The 22,393-nt window shown below is 40.3% G+C and overlaps 1 protein-coding gene across 1 annotated transcript in view; it reads right to left on the bottom strand.

Annotated features, from left to right (window-relative positions):
• amacr (alpha-methylacyl-CoA racemase) overlaps positions 1-22,132 on the bottom strand; it is a 28,715-nt gene extending 6,583 nt beyond the window's left edge. The window contains exons 1-4 of the mRNA XM_076283528.1: positions 22,078-22,132; positions 21,331-21,584; positions 9,263-9,406; positions 5,463-5,623 (exon numbers count right to left, since the gene is read on the bottom strand). Coding sequence (XP_076139643.1) covers positions 5,463-5,623; positions 9,263-9,406; positions 21,331-21,577 — 552 coding nt within the window. The 5' untranslated portion in view covers positions 21,578-21,584; positions 22,078-22,132. The remainder of the gene's footprint in view (positions 1-5,462; positions 5,624-9,262; positions 9,407-21,330; positions 21,585-22,077) is intronic.
• Between the last annotated feature and the right edge of the window lie 261 nt (positions 22,133-22,393).

Genomic DNA, 22,393 nt, shown 5'->3' with positions numbered 1-22,393 from the left:
TCAGATTAACGTTAACACTGTCAAGGCTCTGGTGTAAATGTAACGTCAGATTAATGTTAACACTGTCAAGGCTCTGGTGTAAATGTAACGTCAGATTAACGTTAACACTGTCAAGGCTCTGGTGTAAATGTAACGTCAGATTAACGTTAACACTGTCAAGGCTCTGGTGTAAATGTAACATCAGATTAACGTTAACACTGTCAAGGCTCTGTTATTTCCCTATGCATCGCAGTCTCATGTGTAGTGTTGCTGTTAGACTTTTTTTATAATCATTTTGAAAGATAATGATAAAGGGTTTCAAATTACTTAAGAGTTTTCTTTACATTTCATATAAAGGGTCTGTTGGAAGAAACTGCTAGCTAGGAAGCAATGTCTAACCTGGAATGGAGTGCCTTGGATTTTCTTTTTTCCCATTTGAACTCTTGTGTTCCTGACACCAAAGAGCCCTTTTGACTCATTTGTTTTAACCTCCGAGCACTTTGGACACTCTCCCAGGCTAAGCAATGTCAGTTTTAAATGGCATATCTGCTGAAATGGTGGGATGAATGTGTGAGAATCCAGCTGCAGGGACTTACAATGTCAGGTTCGGGGGACTAACCTGGACCAACAATTTCAGGCTGCGACGCTACTGTCACTCCACCACACTCAGTGTTATGCAATGTGTTTCTGATGAGCAACACTTGTTGCTAACATTAGGCGTTCTTCTTCCCTGATAATCCTACCCTTATATGTTAATAAATGCATTTTAATGCATAAATGCATTTTAATGATTAAATGCATGGTTCCTGAATGGTTTTCAAAATAGCATATTGCAATTTTAAGAGCCATTTCAAATACCACTCAATACAGCGCGGAAAATACGTATTGAACACAACATTTTTTTTCAGTAACTATACTTCCAATGAGGCTATTTGCATCCCAGAGTTATGTGCAATAAAGTGGAATGACACAGGAAAAAAGTATTGAACATGCCTACTGACATTTCTCAAATACTTTGTGGAAAAACCTTTATTTGTAATTGCAGCTTCGAGACATTTCCTGTATGACAACACTAATCAGTCGCAGTAATCAGGTGTGATTTTGGCCCATTCTTTTAAACAGATAGTAGATTAAACAGATAGTAGATTAAACAGATATTGAAGATTCCAGGGGTCCCTCTTGTGAATCCTGATCTTTAGTTAACTTCCAAAACGGTTCAATTGGATCCGGGCCTTGATTTCCTTTCTCTGAAACCAATTGAGAGTTTCCTTTGCTGAATTCTATGAATCATTGTCCTGTTGGAAGGTCTAACCATGCCTCATCCTCATCATCCTGGTGGATGGCAAGATTCTCCCAGAATAAAATGACTCCATTTAGGGATGTAACGATTACCGGTATAATGGTAAACCGCGATAAAAATGCTAAAAATTAACAATTACTGTTTTCATTTCAAATATCATAATTATCACAGTTGATTAATGCGGTATGGAAACCGTGTGTTTAATCCTTCCCAGCTTCCATGAATCAAAACTGGTACCCTACTGATTCTGTTGTCTAATTGATGGTTTTAACTACAGTATGATTCAGATTAGGCTACACCTGATTTTAAAAGGCAGAACATTTTCACTGCAAAATGTGCACTGTATCATGTAGCCACTCTGCGTCTTTTTATGTTCGCGTCCACATTAAATCCATTCCACTCACGTTATCAGGAGAATACAGTAGCCTAAAGTTTTATTTCAAACGCTTACTTTGGTCTCACTCATTGGATCCAAATAATAGAAATAGCAAACTCCAAGTCATGGTAGGGTAAGAAGCTATAAGCACATAGCCAATTAAACATGAAGAAAAAAGTGAACGGGACACTTTTTGAAACGATTTCAGCTTGTGTAGGCCTATCAGTGCTTTCTGAACATATTTAACACACTTTTAGAAATACCGTGATAATACCGAAAACTGTGATAATTTTGGTCAATATAACCGTGAGGTTAAATTTTCATACCGTTACATCCCTAACTCCATTCATCATTTCCTGTATGAAGTCTGCCAGTATCATGAGATGAAAAACAGCCCCACACCATGATAACTCCACCTCCAAACCTCACTGTTGGTATGGTATTTTAGGGTGATGCACAGTGACATTTCTCCTCCAAATATGGTGTGTAGTATGACATCCAAAAAGTTCAATTTTGCTCTCGCCTGACTAGAATCATTCCTTCAGTATTTCATAAGCTTGTGTTGTGTAGCAAATTTTCAATGAGCTTCGACACGTTTTTTTTTCAGCAATAGAGTCATGCGGGGTGAGTATGCATAGAGGCCATGGCGGTGGAGTGCAGTAACAATTGTCCCCGCTGCCGACGAGTCTTTCTGGAGCTTTGTCTGAGGGGTCCTTGGCTCTTGGGCTACTCTTCTGACTATCCTTATGACTTCCTGGTCAAAAATCTTGCGAGGAGATCCTGTGCATGGCCAATTGATGATACAGTGGTGTTCTTCCACGTAAGAAACAAATACACGGGTTTCCCGTTTACCAACAAAACTAGATGCGCGCGCAGCCGTGGGGCAGAAGATGCTTGGTGGCCATCCACAACGTTATAAACTTAACCTAAATAGTCCGCTGCTGTAAGCTACAATCAGAATTCTTGGTATTCCCCTGTTGTCTCAATGATAATAACATCTCATTTCAGACTAAATGAAAAAGATTTTAGACCAATAGTGACAAAATATTGGGCAATTTGTCTGCAACCCGCCAGCGGACCGCCAGAGAACCGATGAGCAAAATGCCAGCGGACCGCCAGCTATGCCCCCAATGGACCCACAGTGTTCCGCCAGCTATGCCCCCAATGGACCGACAGTGTTCCGCCAGCCTCTTGCTATCGGTGTAACCAGTTCCATTGATATGTTTTGCAACAATAAGGTTGCAAAGGGCTTGGGAGAGCTCTTTGCTTTTACCCATCATGAAATGTTTCTTGTGTGACACCTTGGTAACGAAAAACCTTTTTATATCCCATCAATATATACTAACCCAGCTTATATTAATTTGCACAGATAGGAGGGATAATTACTCTCCAACTACTTATAGATTCCAGCTTGTTCCTTGCCATTCCTTGCCTTTGTGTACTGCTTTTTCTTAGCGTGTTCAATACTTTTTTCCTGTGCCATTCCACTTTTTTACTCATAACTCTACTTATGGACATTAATGTTTGGATGTTTTAATATGTGTGTGTAACCTGCGTTGTGTTGAACCTGCTCGATTCAGCACTGCACACGCCCGGACTCGAACCCCGCGAACATCAGCACCTCGGATCGGGAGGCAAGCGAGCTAACAATTGAGCCAATAGCCCAGGCTACTGGCTCGCATGCCAGCAGCACTCTTGAGGCGTCGGGGAGTGAGGTTTACCAACGTTCCACAAGCACAGCTAAGCTAGCTGGCATCTGTTAAATGTGGATTACCCAAGTTAATACTAATGTCTGCTGAAAATTTCATGCGAATAGCCTCACTGGAAGTATACTTACTGAAAAAAATGTTGACGTGTTCAATACTTATTTTCCCCGCTGTATATACACTCACAAAAAGGGTATTCGGCTTTCAGGTGAAATTTCAGGATGAACCTAAAATCCACTATAACTTTTACAGATGAACTTAATGTGACCTTCTCTGAACTTTTGAATGTGCATGTCCAACAGTCCAATGTTTCAGTACTTTCTGTACTGAAACATTACATTTCACCTGAAAGCCAGATATCCCTGACTTTCTGTGAGTAGTGTACAGTATATATATATATGCTTTTAATCAGTTTATACTATAACAATATTTTAAATACATTCAACGTATTGCTTTTAAAAATGTGAACATTTTCAAATGTTTATTCATGTGAGATATGGCATTTGTGTGCCGTGTGCTGTGTGCCAACCCCCGGATTTGGTGTATGTCGCGTTTTCATGTCATGTCACACACACTTCACTGAATAGGATAATTGAACATCACTAGATGTCAGATGATGCATTCGTGTTTAAGTGCACCAGTCTGTTGTGTTGAAGGTCTTTGAAGTGTTGTGTCCTTCCCTCTCTATCTCTCTCTCACACACGCACACGCACACGCACACGCACACGCACACACACACACACACACACACACACAGCCCTGAGTGTGACAATTGAATATCACTACCAATAGGATATTCCTGTTCGCCTTGAGTGCATCCCATCTGCCATAGCGAGCACATGAGTCTCAGCAGAATGACCTATGGCTGCACGCTAAGATGACCCAGGGACCAGAGAGGTGCCGGTGATTTGTGCTGCCTGACACAGTAAGCCATGTGTCTCTTCATCTCCGTCCAACTGGGCTTCTGCGGGAGGCCCCCCGAAACAATCTAGTCGGAGGGCGAGATCCATTACCCTCAAGCACACTGTGGATTTTTTTATTTTATTGATATAGTATATTTAGTATTTCGTTTTGTTATTTTTCTTATCTTCTACTGTCTTTATTGTACAGTGGAGTTTAGTTATATATTTATACTTATACTTATATTTACCATGTCTGCTGTAAGTGCATGTTGTGTGTGATGTCTGTATGCTACCGAGACCTTTGAATTTCCCCTAGGGATCAATAAAGTATCTATCTATTACACGCCCTCCATCCTTGGCAGAGTGAGGTGCTGGACTGAGACAAAAACAGACTGCTCTCTGAGCACCTTTGAGGTTCAACACATGGAAGAGACAATGAGTAAACAAAGCAAACTGTCTGCTTTTATGGAAGCATTTCAAAAGCAAACCTGAAGGCAATCAGGAAAAAAGAAAGCAAATTTGTAATTGTAACTGAGGGTACATAAACTGTTGATAATTGAAAATAATGAGGCTACGGGTACATGTTTTAACCTCGAGAGAAACCATTTCACATTTTTTCTTGATTGCTCAAATACTATTACCAGGTGTTTGAGCTCAAAACATTCAAAACCATATTGTCATTTACCATTCTCCTTTTTTTTTTACAAATGATTCAACTTTTGCAGCTCAGTTTATTTCAACTCTACACTATGGGCAGAGTAACAGACCCTTTAATGGCAAAAAGAGAGCACAAAATTGGTGGCCTGCGGAATGAGGTACTCAGAGGCTCTCCTCACAAAAACAAAACTACAGAAAAAAATGGGGGGGAAAGTTCTATAAAATACGGATTGGGGGGAAAAATCCTGTCAGGTCAGAAGCAGAAAAGCTTTTAAGAAGACAAAGAGTTGACATGCACCACAGGGGGAATGGTCTCATGGGCAGCAAAAAGAAACTCACTGACTGGCAAGCTGGAGTTTGGAAACAGCTGGAGGAATGGGTAGCTCAGGGCTATTGCTGAATTATAATTAAAAACCACACTCTTTTAAAGATAAAGAAAGGTAATTCCAGCCAACGATCTGTTATTTGTCTGACACCTAGGCACCTTAAAGGGACTATAAGGGTTAGAATTATGAAAAGCTGAGAGCTCAGAATAGACTCACCATGCTGGCATCTATCACTTGGCCTTTGCCTGAACGGCTCCGCTCTAATAGGGCAAGCACGATCCCAAAGGCACAGGTGAGCCCTCCGCCAGCGAAATCTGCCACCAGGTTGAGTGGGGCGTACGGTTTCTCTTGACTTCGCCCCAACATGGACAGCAGCCCTGCACATATAAAAAGTACAGACACTGAGACAGAAATGGAGACACTAGAACACCACAGGCACACCCAACAACACTAGAAAACAAAACTAGACACATTTTTCTGTACAGATTCAGCTATTTGCCTTTTGCCTGTGCATTAGCTTTAGGTTAATTTGACTTGATGAGTCCAGCGCTCATCAAGCCAACAGCAACAAAGGGAAATCTCTTTCTGCAGAGCCTGGGGTCTGCACATGTCCTGATTTACATATAGCTGATAGTTCTTTTCAATAAAGATAACTGCTGTGCTAACAAGGTCAGTGTAATAATAATAATAGTAATAATATATTATTTAAAGTGCCTTTCATGTCACCCAAAGACACTGCACAATAATGGCAAGAGTAACATAAAAGCAACATACAGGGACAATACTTGTTGACTGTACACTTAGTAAAAGACACTATACATTCAGCAAATGTTAACAACAGAAATAAAACAACAGCAGACAGGGGAGATAGACAGGGGAAAGGATGGGGTGGAGGGGGCATTTAGGAGTAGAAAGTTAAAGCAAGAGTGAAAAGGTGAGTTTTCAGCATGGATTTAAAGGTGGACAGTGAAGTGAAGACCTGGTACGGGTGAGAACTCTTGCAGCAGAATTTTGTATGCATTGTAGTCTGTTTAATCTCTTTATTGAGACACCAAAGAGCAGGGCATTACAGTAGTCAAGTCTGGAGGTTATGAAATCATCAATGAGAGTCTCAGCAGTGGTGGGGTTAAGTGAGGGCAGAGTCAGGAAATGTTTTTGAGGTGGAAGAAGGCTGTTTTAGTGATGTACTGTATCTAATGTGAGAGTCAAAGAAGAGGGTAGAATCAATTATGACACCAAGGTTTTTTTCTGTGAGGCTGCAGTGTGCTCAAGGAGTTTAGAAATACAGTGGGGAGAATAAGTATTTGAACCCATGCTAAAGTTGACTAAAAAGAGGAATATAAAATAATCTGTTAGAAATTTATCTTAATGCCTTAATTAAAAAATGAGGAAATATCCAGCCTTTAAGGACACCAATTCTCTTTGTGAATGAATAATGTATAATAAATAAATAAATGTTCTTCCTTAAAATACAGGGGTAATAAGTATTTGACCCCTATGTTAAATTCCCATAGAGGCAGGCAGATTTTTTATTTTTAAAAGGCCACTTATTTCATGGATCCAGGATACTATGCATCCTGATAAAGTCCCCTTGGCCTTTGGAATTAAAATAGCCCCACATCACCACATACCCTTCACCATACCTAGAGATGTGCATGGTGTATTTTTCAGTTAGCCTATTAGCTGGTTCGATTTGCATTGAACTCAATGAACATCAAACCAGTTAATAGACTTAACAAAAAAAAGAAACACAGAAACAAATTGGTGTTCGGGTTGGATTTGTAATCTTTTTTTTTTAATTAAGGCATTAAGATCAATTTCTAACAGATTATTTTATATTCCTCTTTTTAGTCAACTTCAGCGTGGGTTCAAATACTTATTCTCCCACTGTAAATGTCAGTTTGGGGATGAGAAGATAGTTTTTAAAGTCATCAGTAGCTGCTCCAGATTTTCTTAACAACAGGAGAAATAGCTGCAGTTTTGAGAGCAAGGGACAGAACCAGTGAGAAGAGATTAATTTATAATGAATAAATTATAATTTTTCCCCACATACCTCTGTCCCTGACAACAACAACATCATGAGACACATAGCAGTGGAAGCAGATTTCTTGTTACATTAATGTGACGCCATCGCAATTGGAGGGATAATTAATTGTGGCACAAAACATCTTCTCATTAATGTGAATCTTTATTAACTTTTTAATTGGAAAACAACTGGTGGCCAACATAACATTTCCAACAACATGAGTGAATAATGAGAGAAGCTCAGCATAGCATTCATTTTAAATGATGATGAACATTTGTTTTTAAGTGATTGAGTGTGCTAAACGTTATTCTTAGACAAACAATAAGTCTGAATAAATTCAGAAAACTGAATCTAACTCTAACTGTCATGAGCATTCTGTCTCCCTGGTAACAACCTTAATTGAATTCAATTCTCTGCCACTCTGCTCACTCTCTCTCTACTCTGCCTAACGAGCTCCACCTGGCTCCGCCCTGCTCTGCTCTTGTTACCTGGCCAGCTGCGCTGCATTTCCCACTCACCATCCTCACCTTGCCCCACTCTGCTCTAATTACTCTGCCAGCTGCACTGCATTTCTCCACTAACCTCTCCCAGTATATAAAGCCCTGTTTTTCAGCCAAGCCCTGTCAGATCGTCTTCAAACCTGGACCAATAACCTGCCTGTCTGTCTACTCTCTGACTCCTACCTGTGATTCGGATCCTTTCTTGACTGCCTCCCTGTTCTACTGCCCCGGTTATCCCGACCTGCCTTCCGGATCTTCTCGATTACTCTCCGATCTTCAGCCCCCCCAGTAACTCGAATCTGCCTTCTGTCTCACCACGTTTAGTGCCTAGCCCTGGTCTGTACTACTGCCTGCTGTTCATCTTGCTGTTGTGTGTGTGTGTGTTCCCCCAGGCCTCCGACCACCAGACGAGCGAGCCCAGACACGTCACCACCCTCAGCCCGAGACGCCGCTCGATCACTGGGGGACACACACACTCAGCACCTTGGACTGGAACCCCCCGGAAACTTGGTGACCCCCGGAGCCCAGGTAACCCACAGGACCCTGAAAAACCCCAGAGCCCTGAGAACCCCTGGAACCCCTGACACCCCTGGCACTCCTAGCACCCCTGGAACGGGAACCTCCAAGACCTCACGATTCTCTCACTCCTCTTCAATACCCTTCACTCCTCTTCAATACCCTTCAATAAAAAGACTCTGAATTTGAACTTGCGCTCTTGGGTCGTCTTCTGTCCGTGACACTAACCTGAATCATTCAATAAGTGTTTAACAACAATAATAATAAAGGAGCCTCATATAATAATATTTATTATGATTACTATAGTATAATAAATAAATGCTTAAATACATCTGTAGGAATTTACTTGGGAGAAATGCTAGCTAAATATATACTGTATATTCTCCTGAGGTATTACAAACAGAACACAGTATAGGTCTCTAGGCAGTACTAAGCAGCAGTCTCAGTAAACGCTGAACAGCAACCAAACTGCCCTGCCAGCCTTTCCTCAAAGCAGGCCTTTCTCACATCCCTAGAAAAGCAGCTTGGCACAACAGGCACCTTAATGCTTCCAAGCTTCCATGAGGTTTTGCATTCAGTTCATTTCGGAGGCAGTGGAGTCAAAGTGTGAGGGTACCGTTATTGTGTATGAAATGGCAGCAGAAGAATCTGTTTGGCCTTTGTGGCACAACTGCATTCCAATCATGTCAGCTCCTCTGCACTGCACTGCAGGCAAACCACTGTGCTGCTTCCATTACGCTTTGTGCACACATTTGGATGCCAAACCTCCTTCCCATCAGACAACTCAATTCAGGAGCTGTTGTGACCACTACAGTGCATTGACAAAGCATTGAAACTGCAGAGCCCCATGCTTTCCTGTCATAAAAATATCAATACTAGAGGGAAAGCAAATGGAAGAAAACATACACAGCTGTAAGCCAAGTTTTCCCTTGAGCTACTATCGAGCAGCGTGGGGGAGACAGGACAGTCTGTACCTGACATGGCCAGGTAATTGATGTCATGTCCAGCGGCTTTAGAGTAGGAGCCCGTCTGTCCGTAGCCGGTGAGCCGGGCGTAGATCAGCCGCGGATTCTCCTTTAGCAGCTCCTCAGGACTCAGACCCAGCTTCTCCATCACCCCTTTCCAGAAGCAAAACACAAATACATATACTCTTTTGATCCCTATATAAGTATATAGTATATATACACTCTTTTGATCCCTATATAAGTACATATACTCTTTTGATCCCTATATAAGTATACAGTGATGCCAGTAACGCGTTACTTAGTAACGCGTTAGTCTATTTTAACCACTTTTTTCAGTAACGAGTAATCTAACGCACTACTATTTACAAACCAGTAATCAGATTAAAGTTACTTATCTAAGTTACTGTGCGTTACTATTTTTGTCATGTTCCTTAATAAAAAGATATATTCTTTGCTTTCTTCTTGTCTTGGGTATTAATGTCATGTAGAGGCTATGCTCACGTTTTCAGCATGAGGACAATTCACGACACAGCGACACAAACGTAAACAACAATGGAGGGAGAGAGAGAGATGCACATTTCATCAGTCATTACTTTGAGTTTGTGTCAGTTAAACATGACAACATTAAGGTACATTGTACATTCTGTGCTGGCGACAAAGTGCTGTCTAGCTAGACATCCCAAGTCTCCCGAAGTTTTGGGAGTCTCCCACATATTGATAGCGGCTTCCTGACGCCCGCAAATTACATAAAATCTCCCGGAACCTAGAGCGAACAAGAGCACGCAAGCCAGACCGGACTTCAAATCAAAGATTCTAGAATCTTTGCTTCAAATCGCGTGTGCAAAGCTTAATGCGCACACAACGGAGAGGGAGAGAGAGAGGAGGGGTGCGTTTGTGCCTGAAGCGCATCCAAGACAGAGAGCATCCTGGTCTGTTTTGCTAAATCAACCAATCCGTTTTCAGTGTAAGTGCTTATATCTCTTTTCTCCCAAACATAATTAATCAGTTCAGTGTATCTAGGAACAGAAGCGTCATGGCAGCGTCAGTGCCCCTCAAAAAGGAAGATTTAAGACCCATTTCACATCAGACTACACAAAAGTGTACCCAATTGTCTCAAAAGATTAAAACATAATGATAATCTTGCACACTGCACTGTTTGTAACAGCAACTTTAGCATTGCTCACGGCGGGTTAAATGATTGCAAAAGACTTGTTGAGGTGAGTTTAACAAGTGTAATTTCATTTGCATATTATTCAGGCCTATAGGCTACAAGATGGCTAGTTGCCAAGGCTACATGAAAAAAAATCTACATATTTTACTATAACAGTTTCTATCAATAGGCCTTCCTTATTTGGTGTCCTTAGACATTATTGAACAAACATCTGAATTTCAGTATCTAAGTAGGTTATGTTGGGATGTCTGCTATACATTGCTGTTAAAATGCACTTCCTATATTGAGTATTGACAAAACCGTTATCATTTTTATTGGGGGTGTTGTCGGCAGCTGCTGAAAGTAACTAATAAAGTAACTTGTAATCTAACTTAGTTACTTTTAAAATCAAGTAATCAGTAAAGTAACTAAGTTACTTTTTAAAGGAGTAATCAGTAATCAGTAATCAGATTACTTTTTCAAGGTAACTGTGGCAACACTGTAAGTATATATACTGTTTTGATCCCTATATAAGTATAAGTATATATACTGTTTTGATCCCTATATAAGTATAAGTACAACCCCAAAACAGAAAATGTTGGGACGTTGTGTAAAATGTGAATAAAAACAGAATGTAATAATCTGTAAATCTCTTAAACTCATATTTAGTTCCAAAAAGGATACAGACAATATATCAAACGTTGAAAATGAGAAATTTGACTATTTCATGGAAAATATATGTTAATTTTGAATTTGATACCAGCAACATGTTTCAAAAAAAGTTGGGACGGGGGTAACAAAATGCTGGAAAAGTTGTGTAATGATAAAGAAAACAAAAGGAAGAATGTTTCACAAGTAATTAGGGTAACTGGCAACACGATTGGGTATGAAAAAGAGCATCCAAGAGAGGCATGGTCTCTTAGAAGTAAAGATGTAGGGGTATTTATCACTCTGTGTAAACATGTGTGCACAAATGATGAAACAATGTCATTTTAATGCTTCTTAACATGAAATTGTGATGTATTTAGGGAGTTCATCATCTACAGGACATAATATTATTAAAACATTCAGAGAATCCAGAGAAATCTTTGCAAACAAGGGAAATAGCTGAAAAACAAATTGGATGGCCGTGGTCTTTTGGACCTCAGATGGCACTGCATCAACACCAGACCAGTCCTTGTATTAGCTCAGGACAATCTCTGATAACCATTGTCTATGTGCCCAGTGATACTCAATTCCAAAACTACAGCCAAAATTGTAACAGCTAAAATTGTATTGAGACATGATATAGAAAATACCACCCTCTTATCTGGGCCTGAGCTTGTTTAAAATGGACTGAGGTAACGTGGAAAAAGGTCCTGTGGTTAGACCAATCAAAGTTTGCCATTCGTTTTGAAAATCATGGACTCATCTGGGCTAAAGAGGAGGTGGCCTATCCACGTATCCTATCCAACTTGTTTTAGTGCTCAGTTCGAAATCCAACATCTATGACGGTGTGGAGGAGCATTAGTGCCAACAGCATGGGCATCTTGCACATCTGGCAAGGCACAATCAATTCAGAATGATGAATACAGGTTTTGATCAACATATACTGCCATCCTGGCAATGCTTTTTTCAGGGACGACCTTGAATATTTCAGGAAAATTTCAGGAATATTCAGGAAAACAATGCCAAAATGAATTCTGCACATACTTAAATAATATTTCCAGAGTCCAGGTGCTAAGATGGCATGTCTGCAGTCCAGATTTGTCAAATTAGGTGCATAATGGAATGAAAAGCATGACTAAGAATACCCCATACTGTTGAGCAACTGAAATCCTATATCGGGGAGTAATGGGACAACATTTCATACTCAAAATTGTAGCAAATGGTCATCTCAGTTCCTAAACATTTACAAAATTGTGTTAAATGAAGAGGTGAAGCAGCACAGTGGTAAACATGCTCCCGTCCCAACTTTTTTTGGAACATGTTGCTGGCATCAAATTCAATATGAACATATACTTTCCATGAAATAGTCCAAATTTTCATTTTCAACATTTGATATGTTGTCTATGTCATTTTTGCTGCTAAATATGGGGTTACAATACTTCTATATTATGACATTCTGTTTTTATTTACATTTTACACAACGTCCCAACTTTTTCTGTTTTTGGGTTGTACATATACTCTTTTGATCCCTATATAAGTATAAGTATATATACTCTTTTGATCCCGTGAGGGAAATTTGGTCTCTGCATCTATCCCAATCCGTGAATTAGTGAAACACACTCAGCACACAGTGAACACACAGTGAGGTGAAGCACACACTAATCCCGGCGCAGTGAGCTGCCTGCAACAATAGCGGTGCTCGGGGAGCAGTGAGGGGTTTTGAACCGGCAACCCTCAGGTTACAAGTCTGAAGCGCTAACCAGTAGGCCACAGCTGAATGAATGAGTGAATAGGATGACAAGCGAATTAAAGCATTGAACAAACCGGTGAATGAATGAACAAGCAAATGAAATGAGGCTGTGAATCTCAGTAGGCCTAAGGGTGTCAAAACTAATTGGCGCTGTTTGCAGTTCGGGTGTCAGAAAAACAGCGGTAGATTCCGCTCCAGATTCAAAGTGACTGTAGATAACACTGCAAAGCTCATGGTGCCAGCTGTGCCAATTTGTTTTTAATTGGGCAATGCATTTGTTTAAGTGGAAGCAAGGTTTGCGTGAAGCCAGGAATTAAAACTGCTATTGCCCCAGGTGCAAGTCATTGATCTTTTTAGAAGAGACGGCAGACAGTATTTATGGCCATCCCAAAACAGCATCATTTTTCATTTACTTGCAAACCATAGAAGTCATTCCAGGGGGAACTGAAGAAAACAGCCGTTCTCTTTGACTAGATTTATCAGATTTGTTGAACAAACTTGCATGCCGGCCGTGCCCATTAGGGTTTAAATGAAGACGGACGAGACTTTAAAACAAGGTTTTTTGAATATAGGCACAGAACTAGCAAAAGTTGAAAACCATTGTCTTCAAAATTAACCATAATGCATGAGTGCCATATCTAGTAGTCAGATAAGAATATTCAACCTAATTCGTTCACAATGACCCCTCTGGCCATGCCCAAAATGTTACTGGTATCTTATGTATATGTTAGCACTTCCTAGATTTAGCCTATTCAACCAAGACATATGAACCTAAAACTCAAATATGCAGGTTCAGAAATAATGTTCATCTACCAGGCCATATCTGACCCCATAGCTCTGATCTGCACTGATGTTCCTCCTGTTTCCAGAATGTCATGTGCACATACTTAAGACTTATTAGCACCAGAAATCTTCACGGGACCTTATTGCAGAATAGAGTTTTAGGTCGTCATGTCTTGGTTAAATAGCCTGCACATTCTACATCTAGGGAGTAATGCTGCATACCTGCACCAAAGATCCTCAAAAATACAATACCACAAGCTGTATGAAAAAAATATGCTCCATCAAAGGACACCAACAGAAACATGGAACCAAGCTACAGATCTGAGATCAAATGGGTTTTGTGACGCTCCAGCTTTACCGTGCTGGGTTCAGCACTAGCCCTCTGGGTCTGTCGGTTTTAGGCTGCTCTTTTGTGTTTGTCTCTCGGCCAGCAGGGGGAGCTCTAGGGTCCTGATGATGTGGCTAATTGGTGGCGTAATTGAATAAAATAATTGTTCTCCCGCCTGGTGAATAAGGCGAATTAGGAGCCGGATAAAACCTGAACCTCCCAGTCCACGAGGGACCTCTTGCTGGCTTGCTTGCTCAACATCACACTTGCGGCTGCGCTCCCCACTGACACATCTTTTTGCTTTTTCATTTCATTATGCTGACATACACCACAGTTTTACTTTGGCATACATTTACTGACTTCTGTACATATTTTATTTAATAAAACTATTTTTGCATTTAATATACTCCGGTGTGACAGTTTTGTATTGCATGCTGCCACAGGTGCCTAAAAACATTAGAGGCCCTATCTTAACGATCTGAAACGCAAGTATCAAACGCAAAACGCAAGTAGCTTTGTGGGCGTATCTCGGACAGTGTTGCTATTATACCAGCGGGATAAATTACTCTTGTGCCCGACGCAAATCTAAAATGGGTTGGTCTGAAGTAGCTACATTACTCATAGGTGTGGTTTGGGCGTAACATGCTATTAACCAATCAGACAGTCATCTCACATTCCCTTTAAAAGAAGGTGCGCTTGTTCCATGGCGGATTGCTATTTTAATGGCCAGAAGCACGCCAGGAGCGGTTCACAGCCGAGGAGACCAACGTTCTCGTCAGGGCCATAAAAGACAGAGAAGGTGCACCGTATGGGAATGGGAGAAACCCACCCAAATTAGCTTCGGTTAAACAGTCGTGGGAGGAAATTGCCACAATTGTTTCCACGGTTAGCATTTTTGTTTTGACAAAATGTAAATAAAGAAATGTCACAAAGACATACTTTCCGACTTTTTGGGCTCACTCTCACTGAATCACGAGGTTATGAATGCATTGTGATGTTTTTGCAATGTAGTCTAACATTAGACCGAGATAAATTTGCTTTACTATACCTCACGATGCAGCTCTTCTGTCAGATAAGCTCTCCTCTCCCATGCTGCTGCTGTGGCATTTGGGTTAAATGGCATCGGCACATGCAGTTCAACATCACGTCTCCTTAAGTCCTCTAATATTTCCTTACCAACACATCCATGATTAATGGAAATGTTGTGTAAAACACAACATGCCACAAAGAATGCTGCGACTTTTTGCAAACTGTACTGTAAAGCGCCTCCTGACCTATCCAAACACCTAAAGCGCATCTTCAGTATGCCGAATGTTCGTTCAATTACACTGCATGTTTGTGTGTGTTTTTCGATTAAATAGCATTGCCAGGAGATGGCAGACATCTGTCACAGCCTGACAGGTCAGGCGTAGCTTACGCCTACATTCCTCCTCACTGAGGGAGATAGGTCTGTCTGGGCCAGCAGACCCTCTCCCTCCCGCGTCTAATTCTCTGTCCCAAGACGTACTCCATTTCACTGTGCAATAGAAAAATGATGAGCAAGCGCAACTTAACCACATTGTGCACGCGCTGCATTTTTGCCAAGCATGCACCCTTAAAATAGCATCTGAATAACACACCTCTGACTTTAGACTAGGTTTTTTTTCTGGTCTGTGGCGGAATTGTTTTCTGAAAATGCAAAATTGCGCCAGAACATGCCTCCTCTTTTCGCTGAACCTCCCCTAGGAGTGCAAGTTCATTCCCTAATTTACCAAAGTGCGTCTGTGGAGGGAAAAGCCCACTGTGCCTTGGATGCAAAATAGGAATTTCACAAGCGCCAATGTACAAAGTCAATTGCGCTTGAGTGCAAGATAGAGCCCTAGGTGTGATTTGCTCAGCAGGTGGTTATTCTTATTCGACAAAGACCGTTTCTTGAAAAAATTGTCTGATTCTGAGATGGGAAGTGTCCAGCAGAAGGCCTATTTTAAAGAAAGATCCCTCAACAAAGTCAACAAAGTCCTTAAAAAACCTAATCCAGGCCAAAACGCTTTATATTCTCAATACATTTACCAGGGTACCCCCAGAATTGTCAGACCTAAATTTAAGACTTTTTAAGACCTTTTTAATACCACTTCAGATGAAATTTAATACCTACATCGCACCCATTCGGATAGAATAAATAGTATTAAAGGTAAGATTAAACCTCAAATAATTACTATTTTAATTACTAAGTGTTTTAACATGCCAACATGAACATGACAGCAGTGCAGTGGCAACGCAAAGATTTGTCGCGGTAGTAATGTGACTGAATGTCCTGCTTCATGGACAAATTTACACGGAATAGAACCTAGTTAATTTCAGGGATTAAAGTGAAAAAAAAAACCTTTTTTCTTTTTTCAGGCCATAAGTCATACGTTGTTCATATCTACCTATAGAGATAGCACCCCTTTTGCGGTCACAACCTATTGGTTTTTAATGTACAAAAAGATGCAAACATAAAAGTAAAGCACCAAATAAACACCAAAACGAGGCTACAGGGTACTCTTAAGTTACTATATAATTAATACCACCTACAGGTGAATGCATAGAACATAACAATCCTATGGTTTGTGTACCCTGTAGCCTCGTTTTAGCTGCCAATGGCCGCCATGTGAATAAGGCGAATTGAGAGTGTTCTTGATTGAGATTGAGTTTTCCTGATGAACAAAACAATATTTCAATACCATCCCTGACCATTGCTGATTAGCCATTGCTGTTCTTTTCTACTGCAGCAATATTGTAGCAAGGCTTTAACTTACACTCTTATTGAATTAGCCTACTTCAGGCCAAAAGTGTTTAAAGGGGAGAATTTTTTTCTTGTTAATATGCAATTCAACACCAAGTAAAATCTATAAAATCAAGTTTGCAAGACTAAACATTTCCTCATCAAAGTAACGAATCAGACCAGTCTAGATATTGTTCATATTTCCATTTGTTGCCTCATCCGCATCTAATGAAAACATGGTAATTTTGAGTTTTACAGACAACTCAGTTTTCCAATGAGCAGCAATACTGTGTGTGCTCATGCAGGAGGTCTGCGCATCTGATAACGACAATCTGGAGAGGGCGCTTTTGTCTTCAGCAACAGATTGTATAAGGTTGACAAGAGGTTGCGATATGGTAAGGGACAGGTCGTGTTTCGCTATTCAAGAACATGCGTAGCCTAGCTACTTAGCGCAAAAACGGTCAGCCATAGATAAACGTACACAAATCATGATAATATGCGAGGTTCTGGTAGGCCTACTGGTTATGGTTTTGTGCTATACATTAATAATAGCAAAGTTTTAAGTTGACTATTTTAATTGCATGGTTATTTTTTGTCAACATACGCTCACAACCTACTGTCGTTAAAAGTGAGGCCTAAGCAAAATAGGCTACAAGGCTGTCTGTGCGTCATAAACACGACTGACCCCCTTACTCAACATAAAATAATAATATCGCGAACTGTTAACACGCTCAGTCAAAACCTTCCGTCGCAAATTGTGAAAAACATTTTTGTACATGTCATAACAGACGGGCATAGGCTACAGTTTATATTGCATCGCTTTACACATAATGTTAGTTGCATTGATTAAAAACTGTAACAATAATAGTACATCGGGTGGCATAGCAGGCTATCTGTTCAAGTCATAGGTGACACCCAAAATGAATGACCTCCCCTGACAAGAGTTCACGATAGTAAGAAATTGTCTACATTGATGCATGAAAGAACACAGCCTCCGAATTCGCACATAGAGCTCACAATAGCATATCCAAAAAAATTAAACGGATTGGGCAACCTCATCAGCTGTCTCGATTGTGTCACTATAATCCAACTTTTAGACCGTCCTCCAGATGTGTTCTTTTTTTTTTAAGCAAACGCCCCAGGCCAATGAGACAAGCGTGTAGCTACAACATAAACAAAGCGAAATGGCTTATCTTTTTGAGCGATCTCTGATTGAGACACAGAAAGTTCTCAAGAACACTATTAGGTCTTTAAACATTTACCATCACACACATTCATTCATCGGACCTAATATTTGTAGTTGCCTTAAAAAAGTAAAAGAAAAGGTGATAGACCCCCCCCCTCCTATTTTTTTTCTCACTGGATCTGCATCGATCTCAAATGATATTTCTAAAATCAAATTGACGGAAATCCGTCGTAGGCTACGACAGATAACTTTAATCCTTGTGATTTACGCTACGTGAGGATATTAGACTAAATCTACTGATCATTTGAAAAATTAAGACCTCCGTGAAAAAATTCCAGACTTTGAGGTGAAATTCAATACTTTTAAGGCCTTAATTTAGTAAAATGAAATGTAATACTTTTTAATACTTTTAAGACTCCGCGGGTACCCTGTTTACCATCACAAATGTATGCAACCATTGTAATGCAATTACTGGACCCTTTCCTAATTCCCCTAAATTAGACTTTGACAACGACAAACTGAAAACATGCTTTAAGGAGTCAAGCTTAAAATTCAGTGAGTAGCGATAACATCTAAATTGTACACAGAATGCCTGCTTAATGAAGTGACATCCCCTTTGCATTATTGTTTTGTTGATGTCAAACTTCAATTTCAAGATAAGAAAAGCAGGCTGTTGTCCTTGTTTGTAAAACATTATGCAGTTTCCCACCGATTAAACAATTGGCACTGATTGACTGCAAAACAAAGCTCCCATATAAAAAAAAAGCTCATTCATGTGCACTCAGTATACTAATAAGCTATACTTTTAAAACGCAATTATGCCTACTTGAGCTGCTCTCAGTAACAAGTTCTGGCCTAGCTGTATTCACTGGGTACTGACATCAACAATGTCATAAAAATTCTTCAGATGTACCAAAAGTAATGAAATCATAACCAAAATCAAAAATACTATGGGTTCTGTGTTTGCTTAGTTATTGCAAAGCAAAGTATACAGATATGTATTCTGTGTCCTGTATATCAGGGTAACATAGTAAGATTAAAAGGGGAAGATAGGTCTATGTAAGTGATGTAATAGCAATTTGAATTTATGGTGGTGCGGTGTATTCATTGCTCAGTTAAACCATGCTTAAAGGGGAACTATGCAGGTTTTTTAGCTTAATTTACCTTATCTTAGATAGATAGATAGATAGATACTTTATTGATCCCCAAGGGACTTAACTGTATGACTGTTAACTGTCTGACTGTTATTTTAACAGCTTTGGAGTCATTGGAATGGTTATATGACTTTTTCTGGGGTGAACAGTGGCCGTCTCACTTCCCCCTAGCGCAGGGGTGGGCAAGCTACGGCCCGCGGGCCGATTCTGGCCCACGACGCCACACACTTTAATCCGGCCCACCCCCCATTTGGCTGCACGCTATTTTGTCCTGCAATAAACGACGTTGCTGTTATCTTTACTGCAAAGTGCAAACTGCTTTTAACTCTTCTTAGGGAACGTTTACAATGTCAATGTCAAAACAGACAGTTACATAAGGATGATACGTTCTGGGTCTTCTCCATTGCACTAAATCTAACTTGAACGTTATGCTACTCTATTTAATTGGGAACGCGTCTGAGCACACCCAAGAGGGAGAGAGAGTGACAGGTTCCAGCTGGCTTGCAATGGTTGAATTGTTGATAATTGAGATCTCCTTTTTAATATAAGAAACTTTTAAAGGTAAATCATTAAGGCAACAGTAGTTCCCACTACTGACCATTTATAAACTGTGAGAGGGCACAGACATAGGCATAGGCTATATTTGAATGGAGCTGGCAAAAGATCATTATAAGAATGTGTAGATACACCGCTCTTAAAGTGACAGTGCACCATTTATAAATGAGTTAAACAACATAAAATGTGCAGTATTTCTTAAACAAAATTATTTTGTCATTATTATCATTTAAATTATATAAAACAGTTTTTTTGTTGGGGGTTGTGGGTTTTTTTTGTTGGAGTCTGTGGCCCGCCAGATAATTTCAAAACCCAATGTGGCCCTTGAGCCAAAAAGTTTGCCCACCCCTGCCCTAATGTCTGTGAGCTGTAAAAACAGCCTTGCAACTTTGGGCCGGCGGGCCGCCGGCCTCAGAGACAGAAAGTCTTGCGGTCTCGCAATATAAGAAATTGTTTTACTGCACTACACACATACATGCCAGGCACCGTCTAGAACAAGGAAGCAATGGAGTTTCTCAGCCATTCGTCATGGCAGGGCCAGTGAAAAAAAAGCAGAAAGCGATTAAACCGTTGTCGGAGAAACAGGGAAAGAGGAAACTGCAGACTGACCAATTGAGGAGTGTCGTAAAATATATACTCTGAAGCTATAGGGGGAGCTCTGCAGAGATACAGTGCGAGAAAACAGCGAAGAAATTGCCAAAACTGCATAAGGGGGCTTTAATGGGATGGCAGATTTCAACATTTCATTTGTGCTCAAATACATATTTGTTAGCATTTAGCATTTATTTTCATATGAAATGTGAATAATTGGGCTAATTATTGAACAAGCATTAAAACATATAGCTGCAGGTAGTGATGACAGGCCCAAGTAACTCAGATTCTGGAACTTATGGCATTTTGTCATCTAGCAAATCATTCACATATGATGCATGCGTCAAATGCACACATGAAATGTGTGTGCAAAATTAACAAGTTTTTGACATTAAAAGCTCTAAATTCGAGGTTCCTGATGGTGGCACTGTAACATAGACTGTAACATTACAGATGCCATTAAGGTAGCCTAAAGCAGAAATCATTCTGTGTGGTTTGAACATTATGCATAACTACGACAACTCTGCTGTGTTTTCGCATACTACATTAATTACAGAAAATACTTTAAGCACATTTAAAAACAACCTAGTTTATCCTACAGTGTACATGGAGCCAGTGAAGGGAGGCTAGAGTAGGGGAGATGTGTCAAACTGTCATCATTTCATTCCCGCTAATGACATGTCTGAACCAGCCGGCTCAGTCCAGTTTCCCCCTTGTAAGGCTCAGCCTCCTCTAAAATGTCACAAAAGTATTACAATAAAATATATCTTCTGTAAATGGCCACTGTTAACATTCATATTGACATGATAATTTGATTTTTTTGCTTACATAAATTCATTATTTGTTGTTTCATAGTTTTGATTACAGATTAGATAGAGATTGATTACAGTTTACAATTGTATGCTTGCCGATACTGAGATCAAGACAGATAGGTCTATATTATCACAAAAATAACTATAGGCTAGAATAAAATACCGGTACAAGGAAATGGACAGCAGGTTTTATTTTCTTCTATTTTGTGGTTGGTACAATAAGCTTAAAAATAAATAATTGTATACAACACATCATAGCAGCCTATTTAAAAAATAAAGAAAACTTTCTGTGTCAAACCAGCTGCGACACTGCCACTGTCTCCTCATACCTGATTCCAGGAGGTGAACAACATACTTGGGTCCATTGTAACACTTACCATGACGAAAAGGCTCAATGAGCACATCAGACTCCACACAAAGTCTCTTGAGTACAGCCACGCCACGTGGATGCTTCAGGTTAAGCGCCACAGACTGTTTGCCCCTGGCCTGAGTGTCCATGGCCATGGCGACCTTTGTCTTGTCCACACGAATCACCCTGGCCCCAAAGTCTGCCAGGATCATGCCACAGAAAGGTGCTGGGGCCAAACCTGCCAGCTCAATCACACGCACACCCGCTAACGCCATGTCAAATCTGTGGGTGAAGAAAGAGATGAACGGTGGTTCAGTTTTCAAGAGGCTGTTATGTCAACCTATGGTTTCACTGTATGATGGGACACTCAAAGTCCAGAAGTCAACAATGTGCCGATAGAGGACAAAGCGAACTGTAGGCTACACTCTCCCACTGACCTGAGCACAAAATAACTTGACAGCTGAACGATTGTACATGTTACGATGTTTTACTCAAATGTGACTGAATATAAAGTTCAATCTATGTTTAGATGTGTCTTGAACAGCTAAGGTATATCATCTGAGGCACTACTAAAATTGTGTCAGAGTTCATTTGCTAGTAGGCTAAAGGCGCAGGAATCGTGGTAGATTGCAAACTGGCGAACGTTACAAGAACAATCAAGAAACCGAAGAAAGTAGTCTAATAAAAAGAACAAGCACAACAAGCCTTTACATTATTTACTTGATGTGTGTGTGTGCACCAGTCGGTATGGCAAGTTGAGCTGAGCATTACATACCCAAGTTTACGCTCGTATCGGTTTGACTGAAACGCCTTCGACGCTTAGTGATGACATCATTATGAGTTGGGACTTGTAGTGTTAAGGGAAGTTGATGCTCCCTGAATTAGGGATGAAGCCTTGAATTGACTTTCACCATGCTGTGGCTTTGGAAATAAATCTTCGAACATTAAAAATGTGAATATTCATCTCAGCATCAGCAGGACATTTGACTAGTCATCCAATATCGAACTTCAGTTTATCTTATTTGTGTCAATGACCAGGACACATGCAAGGAACTCTTCAGCACTTAGACCTCTGGATGCCTCATCTGCTG

The sequence above is a fragment of the Alosa pseudoharengus genome, unplaced genomic scaffold, assembly GCF_046254945.1.
Source record: "Alosa pseudoharengus isolate Yale_2024_CS ecotype anadromous, Long Island Sound unplaced genomic scaffold, YU_APseudo_1.1 YU_APseudo_1.1_scf_14, whole genome shotgun sequence".
Taxonomy (NCBI): domain Eukaryota; kingdom Metazoa; phylum Chordata; class Actinopteri; order Clupeiformes; family Clupeidae; genus Alosa; species Alosa pseudoharengus.
Note: the sequence above shows the minus strand (reverse complement) of the source record. Positions and strands in the feature narration are given on the sequence as shown.